Genomic DNA, 20,789 nt, shown 5'->3' with positions numbered 1-20,789 from the left:
AGGGCTTCTCTTTCAGCTTCTAGGTGCTAAGTTCAAAGAGGAAAGCACATTTGTTCTCTCAACAAATATTTCTGTTCTGGTTTCACCTGGGATAGAGTTAATTTTCTTCCTAGTAGCTGGTATGTGCTGTGTTTGGGATTTAGTATGAAAATAAAGTTGATAACACACTGATGTTTAGTTGTTGCTGAGCAGTGTTTACAATTAAGTCAAGGACTTTTCAGCTCCCCAGGCCCTGCCAGCGAGGAGGCACGAGCTGTCCGCAGGAGGTGCCCAAGAAGCTGGGAGGGGGCACAGCCAGGACAGCTGACCCAAACTGGCCAAAGGGATATTCCATACCATATGACGTCGTGCTCAATATATAAGCCGGAGGCAGTTGACCGGGAAGGGCCACAGCTTGGGAACTGGCTGGGCATTGGTTGGCAGGTGGTGAGCAATTGTGCTGTGCATCACTTGTTTTGTATATTCTTTTCATTATTATTCATTCTTTATTCTCATTCATCATTATTATTCTCTTTATTTTCTGTCCTATTAAAATGTTTTTATCTCAACCCACAAGTTTTACTTTTTTTTTTTTTTATTCTCTCCCTGATCCCACTGGGTGGGGGGAGTGAACAAATGGCCGTGTGGTTGTTTTAGCTGCCTGCTGGGTTAAACCACAACAATTTCTAATTCAAATTAAGATTCATGTGGATAAGAAAAATGGCTACTTTACTGTAAAGATACACAGACTATTCTGAGCTCTGCATTTAAGAGAAGCAGATATTTTGGGTTGTTTTTCGGTGTCTTCTGGGACCATGTACATTATGCTTGGAGAGCTTTTAACTTTCTCACTAAAAATTTTTTTAGCACTGCCTTTTATCTCAACTTTAAATTTGTTCTCCTTATGACCCACAAGATAAAACCAGCTTTAGAAACTATCACACATAAACATTGAGACCAGAAATTTGATGGAGAGACTGAGAGTAGAGAAAAAGACCACACAAACAAGAGTTTTCCTGTTTTCCTACACTGTACCGTAAGAGTTTAACCTAGAACGAATCATGGACAGTAACTTTCGACATGTATCAAATACTTCACAAATTCCCTGCGGCCTCTAGTAGTTATTTTTGATCATTATTGACCAAGTCCATATCTGTACGAGTGCACTAGGGGAGGAGGAGTAATGTTCTGGTAGACCTCCCCAGAGCAAACAAGTCTACCCATGCTTCAGAAGTTAATTTTCTTTTATGGCTCCAAAATTGGACTTTAATTATTTTCTTTTTATTTCTGATATTTTGGTATGTTTTGCCAATTTCTTTCCCCCCAGTTTTTCCTAATACACCAGAAACAAAAGCAAGTAATGAGTGAGTGGGTTTTTTTCCCCTATTAATATTAGGTTCACAGAGATTTCTTTCCTCCCTGGTTAAATATAATAAATATAAATCAATAAATTTGCAGCTCTTGAAGAAACTTTAAATCATTTAAATTCAATACAAGTACTGGTAAAGCCCTGATAGAATTTAATCTGGCCAGGGATGTCAAGGACAACAAGAAAAGCTTCTATAGGTATATCAGTGATAAAAGGAAGACTAAGGAAAATGTGGGCCCCCTCCGGAATGAAACAGAAGACCTGGTTTCCTGGGATACGGAGAAGGCTGAGGTAGCCCGGTGAAGTTCCCACTGACTGGAAAAGGGGAAACATAAACCACATTTTTAAAAAGGGAAAAAAGGAAGACCCAGAAAACTACAGGCTGTGCCTGGCAAGATCATGGAGCAGATCCTCCTGGAAACTATGCTCAGGCACGTGTGAAATAAGGCGGTGATTGATGACAGACAACATGGCTTCACTAAGGGCAAATTGTGCCTAACAAATTTGATGGCCTTCTATGACAGAGTTACAGCATTGGTGGATGAGGGAAGAGCAACTGATGTCCTCTACCTGGACTTCTGCAAAGCATTTGACACTGTCCCACACAACATCCTTGTCTCTAAATTGGAGACACGTGGATTTGGATTTGATGGATGGACCACTCACTGGATAAGGAATTGGCTGGATGGTCGCACTCAAAGAGTTGCGGTCAACGGCTCAATGTCCAAGTGGAGACCAGTGATGAGTGGCGTTCCTCAGGGGTCGGTACTGGGACCAGCACTCTTTAACATCTTTGTTGGCAACATAGACAGTGGGATTGAGTGCACCCTCAGCAAGTTTGCCAACACCAAGCTGTGTGGTGTGGTCAACAAGCTGGAGGGAGGGGATGCCATCCAGAGGGACCTTGACAGGCTTGAGAGATAGGCCTGTGCAAACCTCATGAAGTTCAACAAGGCCAAGTGCAAGGTCCTGCACTCCTGCTGGGCGGAGAATGGATTGAGAGCAGCCCTGAGAAGGACTTCGGACTGTTGGTGGACAAGAAGCTCAACATGAGCCAACAACGTGCACTTGCAGCCCAGAAAGCCAGCCATATCCTGGGCTGCATCCAAAGAAACATGACCAGCAGGTTGAGGGAGGTGATTCTCCCCCTCTGCTCCACTCCCATGAAACCCCACCTGGAGTACCGCATCCAGCTCTGGGGACCTCAGTAGAAGACAGACATGGACCTGTGGGAGTGAGTCCAAAGGAGGGCCAGGAAGGTGATCCAAGGGCTGAAGCGCCTCTCCTATGAAGACAGGCTGAGAGAGCTGGGGTGGTTCAGCCTGGAGAAGAGAAGGTGCCAGGGAGACCTTAGAGCAGCCTTCCAGTGCCTAAAGGTTGCCTACAGGAAAGCTGGAGAGGGACTGCTTACAAGGGCATGGAGTGATAGGACAAGGGGTAATGGGTTTAAACTGAAAGAGGGTAGATTTAGAGATTTAGATTAGATATTAGGAAGCAATTCTTCACTGTGAGGGTGGTGAGGCACTGGAACAGGTTGCCCAGAGAAGCTGTGAGTACCCCATCCCTGGAAGGCCAGGTTGGATGGGGCTTTGGGCAACCTGGTCTAGTGGAGGGTGTCCCTGCCTATGGCAGGGGTTTTGGAACTAGACGATCTTTAACGCCCTTTCCACCCCAAACCATTCTACGATACTGTCAGCGAGAATTAAATGCTGTTTCATCTTCTGACTTGTCACAGATTAACTAAGTCAATGATCCACAAAATTAGTTCCTTATACCACTTCCAGGTGATCCACTGAACTGATCCTATCATAATGCAGAGGAATGCAATTAAAGCAGGAGAAGGCCTTACCATCCTAGAAGGATTCAACTGAATACATGCCTTGCTTTTACCATATGCTTCATGGGATCTCTGTGCTTGCTTGGGCTAATCAGTTGGAAATGAAGCCACTCAGACAGTTGCTTTTGATGACAGGAGACAATGATGTCTAGTTAAAATTCAGCCATGATCAAAGGCACGAGTGATAGAAAAAACAGGAACAGAACCTGGCACCAGATGGTAGAACAAGACCACAAAGGGACAACAGTAGTAAAGATGATTCTATATGCAGGAGAACAGGTGTAAAATAACATGCACTGATCACCAAACCCTGCTATAGACACACAATATTATCTAAACTTAATCATTAAAAAGACAGAACTGACATGAGGACTTTGTTATCCTCTCAAAGGCTCCCTCTGATTGCTCCCACATATAGAGTACCAAAGCAGGATTACTGCTAAGGGCTTACAGGTAACGCATTTTGTGGTCTTAGTTCAAGATGAGGCCCAAAGATGACTTTGCCTGACCCCCATAAAGCAAGAAAAATGCTACAAATAAGTCGGTGAATCATAGAAATACATATATAACAGCTACAAGGAAAAATAAGTGTGCTCAAAAAAGATCTGTGCTGAGAACTAAAGGTCTTTCTTTTCTTCTGATCACAGATGGAGTATTAAAAATTAATGTAAGCTCTACCAGAAAAGAACTTGACAGTCCTATTTTGAGACTCATTTCACTTCGTCTCTTTTCCCTGTCTCACAGAACATTAATGCCAAAACATTCAAAAGAAGTCCTCTAGGGCTTGCTTTGCACATTTGCAGAGGTGCTGGGAAGCATTTTGAAAATGTGACTTTGAGTACTTTAGTTTGTAGGTACCTGGTAGGGGAAACACTTAAACCCCAGTTCCATAAAGACAGGTCCTTGGCACTTTCCAAAAATCAGCCCCCCCCCCCCCCCCCCCCCCCCCCAGTGCTGATGCTCCAGAAACCTGGGTGTCAAACTTGGACCGCAAGGACCAGTAGCCATTTTTGGATGATATTGGCATGAGAGATCTGAGCATTTCAACTTCACTTTCAGAAATAGACTCCCAAGTCAAATCAAGACCCAAGCCTCTCAAAGTCAGGAGAAATAGGCTGTTAAACTAGTTAAAACTGGATGTTTTAAAGGTATTTAGGCACTTTAAAATTACATATCGGTATACTGAGAGTCTATGTTCAACTAAATATCTGGGCTGTAATAATTTTTAAATGTCGTAAGATTTGCTTTCTGTGTCAAGGTTCCAGTCTTTAGAATGGCACAGCCTAAGTTCCCCCTAAATAGAGGGCCTTTTAACAGGTAAGGAATTTTAGTTCAATTTTTATTTTCTTCTTTCATTCAAAGAGCTTACAAACCACCAATGGAAACTAGAAACCAAACACAAAACACTTGTAAGGTCCATTTTTTCCAGACAATCTTTAGAAGACATTGCATCTAGCCTGTTGTAGTCTGGCGAGCTTCAGTTGCAATGCTCTGACTGTCCTTTGTGGGCAATTCAGCACATCTTCAAAGACCAAAGGTGCTGGATAGGGATAGCAAAGGTGGAGAGATCAGGTTGGAGACCGTCCTTGGGACCACGCAGCATCCCATACAGCCAGCATGTTCAGCAGCATGACACCCAGCCCCACAGAGGCATTGCAAACAGCCTGCCTGCCCTACAGAGAGCAAGCTGACCTCAGGGCTATTCTCCCAATTTTATCAAAGCCTACATGGGCAGGTAGGCTACATAGCCATGCCAGACCTGTATGCAGCTTCTCAGCTCCCTAAGTTATTTGTAAGAAAGTCATTAGTTCCTAGACATGGATATCTATTTCAAATGTAGTTTGTAACAATATCTGGGGGGGGGGGGGGGGCGTTGTGTCACTGGTTCAAGGCCACCTCATGTGACTCGTTCCAAGGTGCAACTCGAGTCCTGCACAGCACTGCTATGTGCCAATCTTCTGTCACATTGTTGTACATCCAATGACATTAAAAGCATGAGTATTTTCATTTCAGAAAAAGCATTAACAAATTGGAAGGGATTTGAAGAGAGGTATGAAATAGGATGGGGACTTAAACATTGACTCATCATGAAAAATAATTTGAGCTACTGAATATGTTTTCTTCTTGGCCAGATAATGACTAATTGGATATTCAGGAGTAATCTGCAAGTATTTCGAGTATGTATGACACTTCTGAAAAAAATAAGTTGCATAGGACAGGCCAAGCCACAGTTATGAAGGGTCAAGAAAGCAAAGTAAAAGAGTAAAAGAAAGGCTGTAGGGTCTTAAATATCAGCTATGGGCTAAACTCTGGGAACGATACCAGCCATGGACTAAACTCTGGGAACAGCTCCATCAGTTAGTCAAATCTGTCTCCCTGCTTTTCAAAAAAGCCAATATTTTGAATTAAAACCTATGCCAGATTAAATTCATCTAGTGCTACTGACATCATGATGTTGCTCTGGTTAGAGATCTGATCCAGAACTGCTAAGTTTTGTACAGATGTGAGAAATGCCTTTACCATCTACATATCAAATCAAACTCTATGGGAAGGGCTTCTTCTCCACTCCTTCAGCCTCCAAGACTTCAGGACAAGGCCCTTAGCACCTCAAAAGCTGTCTTCAGTAGTCTTAGCCATGTTATTAGCTCCCTGCAACAACTAGGCATTGGTATTTTTTAAATTTTCCCCAACTGTTCATTTCATTGAGTTATCCTCTACCCTTTTACTGTGATTAGAGGGGAAAAAAAAGAACCAGTGGCTCATCAAAAAAGATTAACTTCACTTGTCAAATTTTTAATTAGCCAGGGCCTTCCTTTAAAGCACTGCTAAACCTTTGGAACACAGATATCTAGAGAAATTCCTGCAGGAGCAGAATTTTTCCATTTTCCTACAGACTACTATAGTAGGTAAAGCTCTCAGTAGATCCTTCTTTCTCCTTGAAGTAAACTACATTGCACCAGGAGGCAAGTCCAACCTCCAGCTTTCCTCTAAGGAAGATATCAGGTTGTCAAGAAACCTTGCTAGCTCAGAGCATGCCATTTACATACTCCACCTTATGTTGGACCTGTTTAGCTTCAAGTTGCCAAGCAACAGCTACCCTCAAGACTCATCAAATCAATGCAGCAGCAGAATGGGAAATTACAAGGCAAAAGGTCCTGGGATCCATTTATCTGTGTTTTTGCAGGTTCATATCAGGTACAATTGAAAGTCAAGAGGTGACTGACACTCTAAGGGCTGAACCCGACAGCATCAGCGTTGGAAGTAGAGGCAGTGAGCTGCCAGGGCAATAACAGACATTTAGCCATTGGAGAAGGAGCCCAGAGAAACCCATTATGTATCCACATTGGGTAGGCTGCATGTCCATCCAATCTTCCCTTCCTGAGGCTTATTGGGACAGTAAGCGGGAAGTTTTCTTGAAGCTCCAAAAAGAATTTTATTTTTAGGAAGAATTCATGATGAACACCTTCTTGATTCAGCCAGAAATGGACACCTGGTAATTTTATCTGAAAGTGAAAATGTGACAGTAGTTACATTACTCTTCTGTGTGCCACTGACTGCAGAAATTGGTAGACTGTAATCCCAAGGGACACAATAGATTCAAGTAAGACTCTTGGTTTGATTCCTTTGCCTATTTTCTTCATTGAGCACCAAAAAAAGTGAGGGCCACAGCTTTCTTTTTAATTTAATGATTTTGCATGTTATAATCCTGCTCAGCTGCACAAAATTTAAAACTGAAAAGGCTGCAAGTGGAAAACTAAAAAACAAAAACAAACCAAAAACCCCAACAACAAACCTCACAGAAAACCAGAACTGCAGAAGATGATGTGAGAATGCCACCACAATACCCTGAGGGAATGCATCAAGGAAAGAAGGGGTCTGAACAACTCGGCTTTCGGGTGACTTGAGAAACCAGAGGGCAGGTAGAGACTTTAAAAGATGATGAAGGTGGAGGACGCATGGGGGTTGACTGAGCTTCCAGCAGTTGCAAAGGGAGCACAGACTAGCAGAGATGCAAAGAGCAAACACTGCTGTTCCTGTGTCTCTTTGGCTCTAAACTCAGAGATGAAAATAATTGAGTAGATGGGAATTTATGAATAATACTAACAAACAGGATTTTTAAGAAGGAAGGAACAAACCCTGGATTTGAATCACTTTTCAGAACCACTGTCACAGTGCCTCTCTGGGTCTAGAAGAAAGTGCCAAATTCAGTTGGCTGGATAACTGTGGCTGCTCAGCAAGCCCAGGTATCCATCAGAGACAGGACAGCAGGGGCATGTAGAGACATGAGAAAGCTTAAGGAAAAACAGGGCTCAGACGTGTAAGCAACTGTCAGAAGACTGGAGTGCCACTTGCCCTATAGCCACACCATCTGCATTTTCAGTCTGCTCAATATCTTTAGGTTATCATTTGAAGAAAAACTTACACATCTCAAATTACTCAAGGATTTTTTTAAATTTTTTTAATGTGATTAATTCAGTGAATAGACTACTTAACTGAGCTATTCTTAAATGGACTTTTGGAAAGATTTCTGCAAATTCAGACTTGGACTCTACTGATGAAAACCTTCAAGTAAAATCTTGGCTTACCTCCACCTGAAGTCAGTGAAGCCAGGATCTTACCCTTAACATATTTTTCCCTTCAGTTATGCCTCTGCCCACTGCAAAATGAGTGCGATGTAACACATAGATTGGATATCAGCAGCCCTCAGAAGAGGAGCAGGAGCATCATCTCCCCTTTTGTAACAAGTGCCCTACCCACTGAACTTCAACATCATGTACACGGAGTTCGTGCTCTCTCATACGCAGCATGTCAAATTCTCATTTGTACAGAGGGAGAGCAGGACCCCTTTCTACCCAGCTTCCAGCCTGGCCAAAGCAACATTCTCCAAGGAGAAGAGAGATCCCAGCCTGAGATCTCACACCCAGAGAAGACCATTGAAGCTCCATGTAGAAGAGCATAAAAGGGAGCTGTGGCTTCAACACATGGAGTTGTGCTTTATGAGTAAGAGGTGCCTGTCATTCCTTTTTACATAGTGCTGGTGTGGCAAGCTCCTCAGGATGGGAGTAGAAACATCGTGATCTTGCATCCTAAATAGCTTTCTCCCAGAAATTCAGCTCCACTATCAAGTCAGAGGTGTCCCCAGCCATTGTGAGAAGCACATTTTTATATGCCTGAGAAACTCTGAGCAGACAGATCAGACAGATTAAGCATGAAAGTGTTTGTGTTCCATTCCTAGGTATCTTCTAAACTGTGTTTCATGCAATTTGATCCTTTCTTGGCTGTGTGATCTTTCATCTCTCTGTGCCTCAGGTCTCCTGAGAAAAACAGTTCTAGTACCTCCCTGGCTTCCAGCAAGGTAGTAAGAATAAAAAGATAATGAAGTATTCAGACTACTCTGTGGAAAGCCCAAAATATATTTTAAATGCCTAAAGCAGGCTTCATCAGCAATGACAACAATAAGAGTCTGATTAGCTGAAAAGCCAGATTTCAAGCTGAAAGCCAGTCTGAGCTATGCACCTGTAAGGAGTCATCAGCAGTCATTTGTAAAACAAAGGTCACGTAACACCAATCGACATTTTGTTTTACCATGAATAAGGACAAATATGAAACAGAACACCTAAAACATGTTAAAATATTCTTATGAAGATGCACACGCAAACCCAATCTCCTGTCCCATGCCATGGAGCAAAGGCACTGAGCAATTTATTGGGTTTTGCTAAAACATTCTGAAAATGTGCCTCAGGGCTGACAGCTGCAAATAAAGAGAACAGAGTGGTTGGATATGTAAAGACAGGAATTATAAAAGTGAAAAGAAGGTAGTAATGAGTCTGCCACTTAAGGTCAGGCTCCACTGAAATACAATTAGAATGCTAAGCCTGGAGTGGAAAAAAAAAAAAAAAAAAGAAACTGAGAAAGTGAGTTAAGTGAAGCTACTCTAAGGTTAGGCATGAGGACCAGGGGTCGTCTTGGAAAGCATTTCAAGATTTCAATCCATTTGGATTAAATTTTCAGTTTGGAAACTTAAACACATGCTGGATAGTTTGATCTAAATTTGCTGGATATAAACCTGTATATGCTGTGTGCAAACAGCAGGATGCAGTGAAATGGATCAAACAGTATGACAAATAACTTAGGTTATGTCCCAAAGGGGATGGTTTTGGGTTTTGTTTGGAGAGTCTTTACTGTCCGCAGTGGGCTGCTCAGCAACTTACACAGACAACACGTGACAGTGGATCTAACTCAGAAATAAAGGTGCTTCAATTATGGTTTATAATATTTCTGAAAGCATCTGGTTAAAAAAGTGGTGAGTGGACTGAAATGATCTGTAGTTCTCAACGCTCAAAAATACCTTTAACCGTATGGACCCTATGACATTTAACATACATGCTTTGCAATATGTTTCATTTGCATAGAGAATGTATGAGAAGCCTGGCTGGGAGCAGCTCATGGTTCATGCATTGCTCACTTACAGAAAAGAGCAGAAGCACCTAGTTTGCATCGTGCAGCCTCATGTCCTGGCAAGGAAAACCTGCTGTTAAAGGGAGAAGAACCAGGGATATGCAGAAATGGGACCAGTCATTGGCTTGTGTCACATCCATAAGCCACAGGGAAAAGCAGTTCCAGCTCAGGGAAGGAGCTGGTTGCGTATACTGTGCCAGGTGACATTTTGCTCTCCCAAGCTTCTGGCACGGAAAGATATTCATATATTTACAACCTTTCTTAAGGTCATCTCTGCTGTGTCTCCAGCTGAGCCATTAAATATTAATTGGACCTGCTTTCCAAAAATAAAAAACAGAACCTCTAATTTACTTGTGTAATTAACACCTCCCACAAACCAGGTGTCCTCCTGAACCAGACTGAACCAGCCATTTGCACTTCACAATCCTGAAATATGCCATGTGCTTTTGAGACAGACACACAGTTGCTTGTTCATTCTGCGTGCACAAGTGCACATAATTATTTTTTTGGGGGAAAAAAAACCCCTTAAATACAGCAGAAAATATGCCCTCCAGGTGATGTAGTTAAACCTTCCCACTCATGCAGGATAGTTCTCTTCAGTTTGGGTTTTGTTGGATCTGCTTTTTGGTTTTGTTTTGTTTTGTTTTTTTCTTAAAGCATTTTACTTAGATGAGTTTGAATGTCTTGTCACAGGTCATTTTATGCAACAAGGCTCAATGCTGCTAAATTTCTCAAAGAGCTCAGATTTTAACCCATAGTTGTAAAGAACATGATCATTCTGTTTGTGTAAGAGCACTTGAATTAAAGAACTTTGTTTCCCACATGCTTAACCATATAATAAGCCTAGCATTGCAATTAGCTCTGAAATTTATGTTCAGTACCACCATTACTCACGTTAAGACAAGGTAAATACGTATTCAGTAATCACTGAGCTGCACAGACTATTTGCAAAAGTTTCTTAGGTGTTGATTTACCCAGGAAACATGCCTACTCTTCAGTGAGGTAAGGAATTTGTGGAGTGAAAATTCACAGAACCCAAGGTCCTCATTGCTCAGCTGCCCTCTAACCTCAGAGACACATACGTTTTCAGTATCACACAACCCAAGAAAACTAGTTGTGTTTTGGCACTTGGACTGAAGCACATCCATCTTGTCAGGATTTAGCAGGCTGGGATCCTGCTCGTACCTAAACCTTTTGGGAATCTGTAGTCTAAGCATTGCTTCACTTTTATTGCCTCAGAAACACTGTCTGACTGTCAGTCTCAGATTTAACTTGCAATATCGATGCTAGGCAAAAAAAATAATAAAAAAAATTCCTTTTTTTCTTTGGAAGAGGTGACTCTCTGATAAATAAGTGTCATAGTACTCACCTAGGAAATAGAGCACACAGAGTTGCTTCCTTCCTCTGTAAAGGCACATTCAAAACTCCATCCCGGATCTTGCCAGAAAATATCCAAATTACCAGGCTTGGAAATTATTTGGTGGAGGTGTGTTAAGAAAAAAAAAATAAATTGAAGTTGAACTTCTCCGCAGTTGCATGGACTAATTAAAGGTTTGTTGTGCTGCAGAGTTTATACTCTGCCTGCCATTCGGATGAGGGTGTCACCCAGGGAAGGTGCAGTTCTCATCTCCAGTCTCTGCAACCAAAATGCAAGCCTGGAGAAGGGGAGAGGACTTTTCTGCTGAGTCAGATTGCAGCCAGGAATGGAAAAAACACAGCCCAGGAGCTTTTTTGGGCCCTGCTGCTACTGCTCTAAGGAAATGATACTTCTCTCATGCGCTCTTTTAACAACTCATCATAGTCTCCTCTAAGCAGCCACAGGTGGGTCACAACTCCTTCTGCTAGGAAAGTCATAATATTGGGCAGTTCCTGCTGGCCCTGTGGCGTTTCCAACACCACAACGCACCTGCCAGGTATTTGCCAGTCTCTTGTCTCCTAGCAAAAGCCACTCCAGGCCATTGGACAGTAAATTCAGACAAAATTTCCTGGAGCACTACCTTTGAGTTGGCAAGAGTGTGTCAATGGCAAGATGCCATTTTGAATATCACACCTCAGCTTTTTTGGAAATCTGATGCAAACTAAACCCTACTGTCGGGACTGTGTATCCAATGTTTGTTTTACCTAAAATATCAGTAAGAAGTGATCCACAACCTTGCCACCTCTGGTGAATGCTCCCACCGTGTAAGCTCTCACCTCCAGTGTAGCACTAAATCCTTTGATCTTTTTTGCAGCATCCCCAAGAATGGGGGCAAAGTGTGGTTTTCCCCTACGTCCTCTCATCCCCAAATAACCCAGAGCATGGTGAATAAGGCACCAAGCTAGCAGGACTTTTTCCTGAGTCGGGAAGCTGGGGGAATGAACCAGACCTCTCAGTGAATGCTTCCTGCTGGGTTGGAAGAGCAGAGCAAGCCCTTCTCTGGTGGGGAGTGGTGACGAGAAGGGAGAAAGAAAAATTTACCTGCAGAACTGGCTGTACATACTAACCAGAGGATGATGCCCTCTGATAATGCTAAACAAGGCACTTAAACTGCATTGCAAATCAAGACTGAGAGGACTACAGGTGTCCTCACCCTTCCGTAGTTTCTGGTGTCTTTGGAGCATACTGTAGATCTTAGCTCCTAATTCTCTATGGAAATTAAATCTAAAAGATGATCTGGAAATGTTCAATGCTTTGTGAGGTTGAGTGGTGTTGTAAAGTGTGTGCATGACTGCACTCTCAACTGACATGAATTAAGTCATTAATTAACTTAATAGCAGATGTAGCAGTTTAACTATGTTCTGGTTTGTACCTTTAAAATATGGCTTATAATTTGATAGCTTTAGAAGTTTATTACTGTGATAGCTTTAAAGTTTATTATTATTTTTCTCATCTCATCTAGTCTTTTCTTGATACTAAGATAGAAAAAAATCCAAGTAAGCTATATTTCATCTATATGTCTTGGAGATGACAATTTAATACACTTAACTATATGTTACATGTTCCTTTCTTAGAGTGCCATTTTGTTTAGGAAACCAAAGGTAAGCTAACAATTGTAGGTATCATTAAACTCATATTTATTTACAGATAAATGCTGTAGTCTATCAATCAAAACTTTTTGGTACAAAACTAACTGAAAAATAACTGACAATTTAGCATCCCTCCCACCACCCCCAGAGATACCTGGGCCTTATGTTGCAGCTGAAATGAAAGACTGAAGCATCAGGTTTTGTAGTGCCGTGGCAGACGGGGGAGGCACGCGCAGACAGACAGGAAGACAGCAAAACTGGAAAGATTCCACAGACAACTTTTTTTTTTTTCTGAAATACTGTATTTACACAAAATTGGAGAGAGTACAAATACTTTACTAAGAAGACAAAACCATTGTAGTACATTCAGTTTAAACACAGGCAGAACTATAGATGCAAAACACAGAGGCCTAAGGTACTTGCATGGCAAAAAAAAAAAAAAAGAAAATCAGAAACATCAGAAAGGCCTCAGAGATTAAAAGCAGGAGATAAGAGAACATTGTATTTGTTACGCAGCATCACCTTTCCTTGACTTCCTTCCTCATTGTGGATGGTGGGAAAAACCCTTTCCATGTGCTGACTGCTCAACACAGATTTTTAGAGAACAGTTAAGCATGTACTTAATTTTCAGCATGGGAACAGAGCTGTTAACTTCAAAGGAAATAATATTTGTGCCTAATCACATGCTCATATGCTTAGTTTGACCAGGAATAGCCTTCTCAATGCTTAGTAGGGTCAAGTCCATTGTTACATAAAAAATAAAAAATAAATGTTCTTTATTGTCATCTTTCTTTTATTTTTCTTAAAATATATTTTAGAATTGCTTTAATTTTCCCCTTATGTACTTGATTAGAAAATAGTAGCTTATTGAATGCCATAGAATATTTTGATTCATGTCTTATATAATCAAAGGAATATTGTTAAAAAATAATTCCCACTTTTTTTTCAAAGCCTGTTTAGATTTAAAAATAAATAAAAGAGAAAAATACAGATAATAATAAAGCAGCTTTAGGTTTCTGGGCATTTGGCAGCAGTTCTGTTATAATATCTCTCAGACATCACTTGGTATCAGTTAAAATCACCAGATTAATTGATCATTATAAAAGAAAAGATTGTACAATATTATTACAATCCACCAAATATAGCCAATGCATGAAATATTTTACACATTATATATCCCTTAAAAAGAATTAATATATTTTAGCCTGTTCTTTGAAAACAGATAGCTTCTGAAGTAATATATCTTAAACACAGTGGTATCTGTCACTTCTACTGTCTAACTGATTTTTTTTTTTCTGAATAAAAGCTTGTTTCAATAGGACTACTAGCTCAGTGATGGAACTACAGTGCTATTTAACTAAATTCCATACATATCTTCATTATTGTTGCTGCAATTATTGTAATCACATACCACTGAAGTGCTAAATATTAGTAACTCAGATATGTGGACTTTGGTTATGCTTGATAGAATACTGGCATATCAAATATACGTACCACTTCCTAAAGGCTATGTTACAATCATGATGCCTAGTAATAAATAATAATAATAATAATAACAATCTCAGATTCAAAGTGCTGACCCATATCACTCACTTGAGGCACCAATACAATAAATCAATCAATCAATCAACTAAAAGACTTATTTGTAATGTTCGAAACTAACAGAGCAGATCCAGGGCTGCCAAGTTACATGTGCAGCACGGAGGACTCTGAACCACTCCTTCCAACCTGGGGATTCCTACGGTCCCAGAAGATGCTGGAGTATCACGTCTAATGTGGGATGCTCCAAAACACACCAAGTCTTCAGTCATGAAACATTAAAAGCTCTCTAAGCTTCTCTAGAGCCTCTAAAGGCTCTCTTAAAACCCCTCAATCCTACTCCATTCACCCAGGGACAAGGCTTTGCCATATATTGTACTTGGCTGCAGACCAGGGAAGAGCCTTTCATGAAAGTCCACAATGAAATGCATCGCATTAATGCAGCTTTCACATCCTGGAGACACTGTCAGCATAGGAGGGACCAGGCAGCTTTCCAGCAGCAGCAAACACCTGTCTCACTCAAAGGGGAATGCTTTTCATGTTGTTAGTTTGTTCTGTGCAAGCAGTAATCGTTTTCAGTGTCAAGAGAGCTGTTGTACCCCGATGACGGATACAGGTCCCTCTTAAGTATCCTATTGACGATGTTGATCAGAACTTTTTTGTACTGTTGACGTAAAAGTGAGTAAACAAATGGATCTGATGCAGCCTTACTGTAGGTCAGGCACTTGCTTATAATTCCCCAGTAGTAATTTATGGTAACAAAAGGAAGGAGCTCTATCAACCTGTTAAACATTAAAGAGAGACGGAAACACTTGAGTGTTATGTTCACACTGAGCCCAGTGCTCAACTCATGCTTTGTGAAACATTAAAGCAACACTTATTTTCTTACAGTTTGTGGTCCCTGCAGGAGAAGGGCCCTGTACTTACTTACTCCTTGGATTCAATAGAGACAAAGGGAATTTTCCTAGCAAGGCCACTGGGAGACAACAATCATTCCCTCTATGGAAAGAGAGAAAAAGTGTATTTTCAATGTTAATGCTCCCATACATCAGAGATAAGAAAGTGCTGCAGTTTAATGCTCACTTTCCGAATTTAGAGTGTTGTGCTGGTAAGTGGTCAAAATCTTAGTGACATAATTGAGTACCTCTCTCCCATGGCAAGCTTGAGATAGACACATGTGACTTGGGGCATCCAGGCTCACTCAAGTCAGTTGCCTAAGTACAGCTGTCTAGTGACACTTGAAGCATTTGGGCATAACCCCCTTGGGATCGGGCTGCTGCTCCTGGAAGTTGTGGGTCCTCTCTAGGTCCTGTGTCATATCTGGCAGCCTATGTAAAGGGTTTGGATATTATGCAGCATCTCAAATGATACCTGGTCTAGACTGCTGAATCCACCCCCTCTGATACAGAACAGTGGACCTGCACTACACCACTGCTGTGAATTATCACATGTGCAAAGAGGATTCATGTTAGACTGTTGTAGTATGAAGAACAACATGGCAGTATCTCAGAGAGATTTGGGTGGCACTTGCAATCCCACAGTATGCTTAGGAGCAAAACTCTATCTACTTACCTGTGAAAGCTTCTGCGTGCACTTGGCTGACCACTAGTTTGGCCAAAGAAAACAAGGAGACAACACTTTTATCATCATTATATGACCAGCCAGAGGTCTCCAAACCTGTGTCTCTTGGTCTGTGCTTCACGGATGATTAGTGGCCTCAGCACCTCAGTTGAGATGGGTGTATTAATCATAGGGGGAGAAACTGCAACTAAGTTAAACAATATTTCTGCAGCAGTGAGAGCAAACCTTCAGACTATTCCAGCAAATGTCTGGCACATACAGCTCATCTGCAGTAGGCAAACTCTCCAGGAGGGTGGAAAGAACAGGGTGAGAAGTTTTTATTATCTGTACATCTTTTGTGAAGCCTTTTGCAAGAGCAAGAATATACTATTTTGCTATATTAATTCCAGAAGAAAAAAAAAAAAGCCAAACAGTAGCATGAGATAAAATAGCCCTTTTCTGTACTCTGAAACATCACTGTTCGAAGATGTAAGATCAGAAGCTTTCTCAAGGCTTGAAGAACCTTTTGACCACTTTCCAAAGTACAGAGGTCCCAACTTGCAGGGTGTTGACTTTTGAAGCTGTTCCAGTCCCTCCGCATAGAAAAGCTGACTTACCAGCACTAGGACTGAACATTGCAACAAGTGGTTGAACTCTGACAGGAAAATTTCTCATTTGTATGTGTGAAAGTGAAATCATTCCTATGGCAAGTGCATTTAAAAAACAGATGACTTCTGTTTGAAGCTGCTTGGAAAAAATTCCAGTAAATTCAAAACAGAGAACAGGAAGACACAAAATGTGAGAAATGAATGTAAAATAAATGACACTTGCTGCATGGTTGCTTAGGTTTATCGCATCCTGTGTATCGTCCTGATACAAGAAATATACATTTGATATTCACATGATTGATGTTTTTATAAAGACACTAAATAAGAAGAGTAAGGTATCTTTCAATCATGAAAATAGATACCTTACTATGTGTTCCCTTTAATGTATTATGGGCCCAAACATAATTGCACTGAAGCCAACAGAAGAAAAATTACACAGATTTTAATAAGATAAAGGGCCTGGCCAAATCAAGTCAGCCTTAGAAATATCCATCTGAATGCATCCTAGTATCATTTTCTTGTTTTCAGTGTTGTTACAAAAAAGATGAAATTCATCTGTCTGCTCTTAGTGAACAGACGAATATATTGCTAATGATCATAATCTCATTCACATTTCTGAAATGAGGAGGAAATACTGAGCTCACAACGCAACCTGCGTCACCAAGCCAAAAAGCAACAAAACAGGGAGGATATCTTTCACATTGCCTCCATAGTGATGCCTTCAGTGCCACCCCCCCTAAAAAAATGGAATGGGGGAAGAATGGAGAAATGGGCATGGCAGCAGGTCCTCCAACCTCACCTCCACCACCACCATTTATCTAGTGCTGCCTGGACACTGTCTCACCTCTGGAGCAAGGAGCCTCCGAGGTTGTCCTCCCCGAATACGTCCCATTTTGCTGCCACTGAACCAACTCGGTCCTTGTGACTGAGGCAGAAGCTGGTACCTTGACACAGACCTTAACATAAACCAACCCTCAGTCTTCTCTCTATGACATAGGAGGTACCAGTTTGTCACACACAGCAAATGCACCATCTCCCATTTGCCAAATGCAAGGTCTGAAGAAGGAAGTCACTTATTTTAGAAGTTTATGAGAAATATTTCCACCCTGAAAAATGTGGCAATGCTGGAATTTGCTGAGTGGAAAGAAGATGGTAAAATTCACTTTGCTCAATACAATTATATCCTGATTATGGCAAAAGTGAATAGAAAATGACTCAGAATGTACTGAACAGTGATCAATTAACCTTTTAACTCTGTGATGTAATGTTAATATTTGTAATAATCCTTTCAACTACAGGAAAAAATGCAGTTAATCCAGGCAATCAGTCAGGAATCCCTTTCAACATATAAATGGTAACTGAAATAAATGTCATCCTAAAGGTTAAAAAACATTGTTGGTTTTGTGCACTGGCCTAAATCTGTCCCCCCTACCTGTGTAAGAAAAGGACAATGATCATAAATGGCCTATATATGTGTGTGTGTGTGACTGGGTAAGATCAGTGCGCTTTAGCTGGCCAGTTGCTGTAAGCTGGCATGGCTGCAGCCCCTGGCAGCTCGGCAGCAACTGGAGGAAGCCCTCACCAGGGTGGTTTTGCAGACTAGTGCACCTTCCTCGACAGAAGTCAGTTCTCTTCAGGGGTGCCTTGAACACACTGCGAAGTGGGAAATATTTGAAAAAATCACATGTGAAAGATGTAGCCCATTTATTTTAGAGATGAAAGGCTAAATCCTGAGGTGCTGCAAATCGATATAGTTACATTGGCTTCCAGCTCACTGATTTATGCAAGATTTAAAAATAATAACCATATGTTGTATAAAGACTATACAAGTACGGAATGAGAACGATGCATGACTACTTAAAAAGGTGCAAACCACCAGGGCGGATGCAAATAATGCTGGCCGGTTGAGGAGCATGGTGTTTCCTATACATTTTAAAAGTCTAATTATTGGTTTTCCTGAGAGATAACTCTTACACCTCATCACAAGCCCCTGCTGCACCATTAGCAGTGTATTTACAGACATTAATGTTTCCAGACACAAAGCTTATCTGACAAATTATCAGCTTGGCTAAATTTAAATTATGTCACCTCAGCTTCCAATAGCAGCAAGCTTGGCCTTATGCCTTAAAAAAAAAAAAAAAAAAAAAAAAAAAAAAAAAGAAGAAGAAAAAAAAGACCGGAGCTAATCAGGAAAAGCTGTCTACTTTCCTCTCTTTTGCTCGGGTTGTGCTAATAAGGAAGGGTGGCGAGTCTTTTAAACTGCTTTCTCTCCCACTGGCATGTAATTAATTCCTGGTACTTGTCCTAAAAGCCTCTTGCTCTTGGCAGAAGCACCCAGACCTGGCTGCAATGAGCAAAGGAGAGCCAGAGGCTGCCGAGGCTTCGCCCAGCAGGCTGAGAGTGCGGGCAGGGTCGGCCCCGGGTCTCCGTCAGGCTCTGGCACCCCAAAATTAGCTGTAGATCCCCCCGGGCACCTGTGCATCAGAGAGCATACCGGGCCCGAAAAGTCCGCGACCCCAACAGGCGGTACTAACCTGGTGATAATGTAAGGACCAAAACAGATCACGAACGACCCTATAAAAATACTGATTTTCTTGGTAGCCCGCTGCCTCCTCCGTTTCTGCTCATTAAGACAGCGCTGCTTCACACTGCAAAGGGAAAAGAGCAGTCGGTGGGTTAAGGCGAGAAGCGAGGAGGCGAGATGTGAGCCCAGGGGGGAGGAGGACGACTCGCTCCCGGTCGGAGAGCCCTTGCCCCGGGGGAGGGGAGGGGAGGGCAGCCCCGGGCCGGGAGGAGGGGAGGGCAGCCCCGGGCCGGGAGGAGCGCAGCCCCCGGGGGAGGGGAGGGCAGGGCAGCCCCCGGGGGAGGGCAGGGCAGCCCTGGCCCCGCCGCGCCTGGGGACGATTGCACTCACCGAAGCATTGGCTCCCTGTTAAAGGGAGCTCGGGCAAATGGGAGCACCCGGCGAGCGGGACTAGCGTTTAAACAAAGCAGGCTACAAATGCACAAGCCACTGTCTTCTGGCACTATAAGCAGCGTCTGAAACTAGAAGCAGAAGGGTTCGCCATGTGGCCGGGGCAGGCAGGAGCGCAGGAAGGGGTGCTGGGGAGGCAGGACATCCTCTCCGGCTGGGGTACCTACCGCAAGTGCCCCGGGGCTGTGAATACGAACGCGCACGCATTACCTGGGGTGGATATCCACTAGCAAAACCAGAGTCTGCATGGTAATAATGTCTATCCGCTTGCAGTGGAACCGGGCAACTTTCAACACCTTTAAATAGGTGAAACACAAGATCACCAGCGACAGCATGAAACTGGTGGAGTGAAAGACGATGGTGAACACTGTAAACCTTCTCCGCTCCGTCTCTTCCTTCAGGTGCAAGGTGCAAGAGGCATAAACGCTGCTGTAATCTACCCACGAGTAAAACAAGGATACCAAGGGGAACGTGAGGGAGTGGAGCCACGAGTAGCCCATCAGTATCACAGCGTCCTTATACCGCATCTTGCTGGTGTAGCTTAAGGGGAACACCACTGCAATCCATTTGTCGATGCTGAGCGCTGCCATGCTCAGCATCGTGTTGGAAGTCAGGAAAGTTTCCAGGAAACCCACCGCTTTGCAGACGCAGCCCCCGAGGGGCTGCTGGTTCCTCAGGATCCCCAGCAGGGTAAAAGGCATGTTCAGGACGGTGAGGAGCAGGTTGCAAAAGGATAAGTTCACCAGGAAAACCCCGGCGACCTGCTTGCGGATCTCCGTACTGTAGACGAAGCATAGCAGCACCAGGAGGTTGGAGAGCAGAGAAACAACCAGCACCAGCACGAGGAGCAGCGCCAGCAGCACGCCTGCCAAGTCCATCTCTCAGCGGGTCGCCTGGAGCGGGCGAGGGCAGGAGGAAGGGGGCATCCGAGCCGGCACCGCAGCCTCGCCTGCCGCCGCCCGCGGCCGCCCGCGCATGTTGCCGGCGGCGCGGACCGGGGGGCAGGGGACCGGGGGAGCGGGGAGTAGAGCCGGGGTCAGCGGGGTGTGGGGAGAGGAGCAGGGGGCGGGGAGCAGAGCCGAAGCTGCAGAGAGAGGGGCGAGAGGAGCGGGGCTGGGCGGCCGGCCGGGGCAGAGGGGAGAGGACCCGCGGGGGAGCGGTGCCGGGGTACCCTGATAGCGGTGCCGGGCAGCGGGGTCCGGAGAGATTGGAGCCGGAGCCGAGGGCAGGGGCGCTGGGGCACCCGGGGACCGGAGCCGGAGGCAGGAGGGAGGTGGGGCACCCAGGGACCGAAGCCGGGGCTAGCGGGTCTGGGGCGCCCGGGTGCCGGAGCCGGGGCGGGGGGGCCGGGAGCCGGAGCCGGAGGCGCGGTGTCGGCTGCGCGCTGTCCGCGGTGCTGAAGCGGGCGCTGCCCCGACGGCCGCGCCGCCCTGGCTTCAGGCCGCGGTCCGCGGTGCC

General features: G+C 43.6%; 1 protein-coding gene across 1 annotated transcript; it reads right to left on the bottom strand.

Moving 5' to 3' along the window:
- Positions 1 to 13,934: 13,934 nt before the first annotated feature.
- GPR78 (G protein-coupled receptor 78) lies at positions 13,935 to 20,356 on the bottom strand. The gene is made up of 3 exons (XM_075750753.1): positions 19,542 to 20,356; positions 18,892 to 19,005; positions 13,935 to 14,971 (listed from the first exon to the last, which is right to left on the bottom strand). The coding sequence occupies exons 1-3, from the start codon at positions 20,207 to 20,209 to the stop codon at positions 14,734 to 14,736; spliced, it is 1,020 nt and encodes a 339-aa protein (XP_075606868.1). The 5' UTR covers positions 20,210 to 20,356; the 3' UTR covers positions 13,935 to 14,733.
- Positions 20,357 to 20,789: the final 433 nt, after the last annotated feature.

Source organism: Balearica regulorum, chromosome 4 (genome assembly GCF_011004875.1).
Source record: "Balearica regulorum gibbericeps isolate bBalReg1 chromosome 4, bBalReg1.pri, whole genome shotgun sequence".
Lineage (NCBI taxonomy): Eukaryota > Metazoa > Chordata > Aves > Gruiformes > Gruidae > Balearica > Balearica regulorum.
Note: the sequence above shows the minus strand (reverse complement) of the source record. Positions and strands in the feature narration are given on the sequence as shown.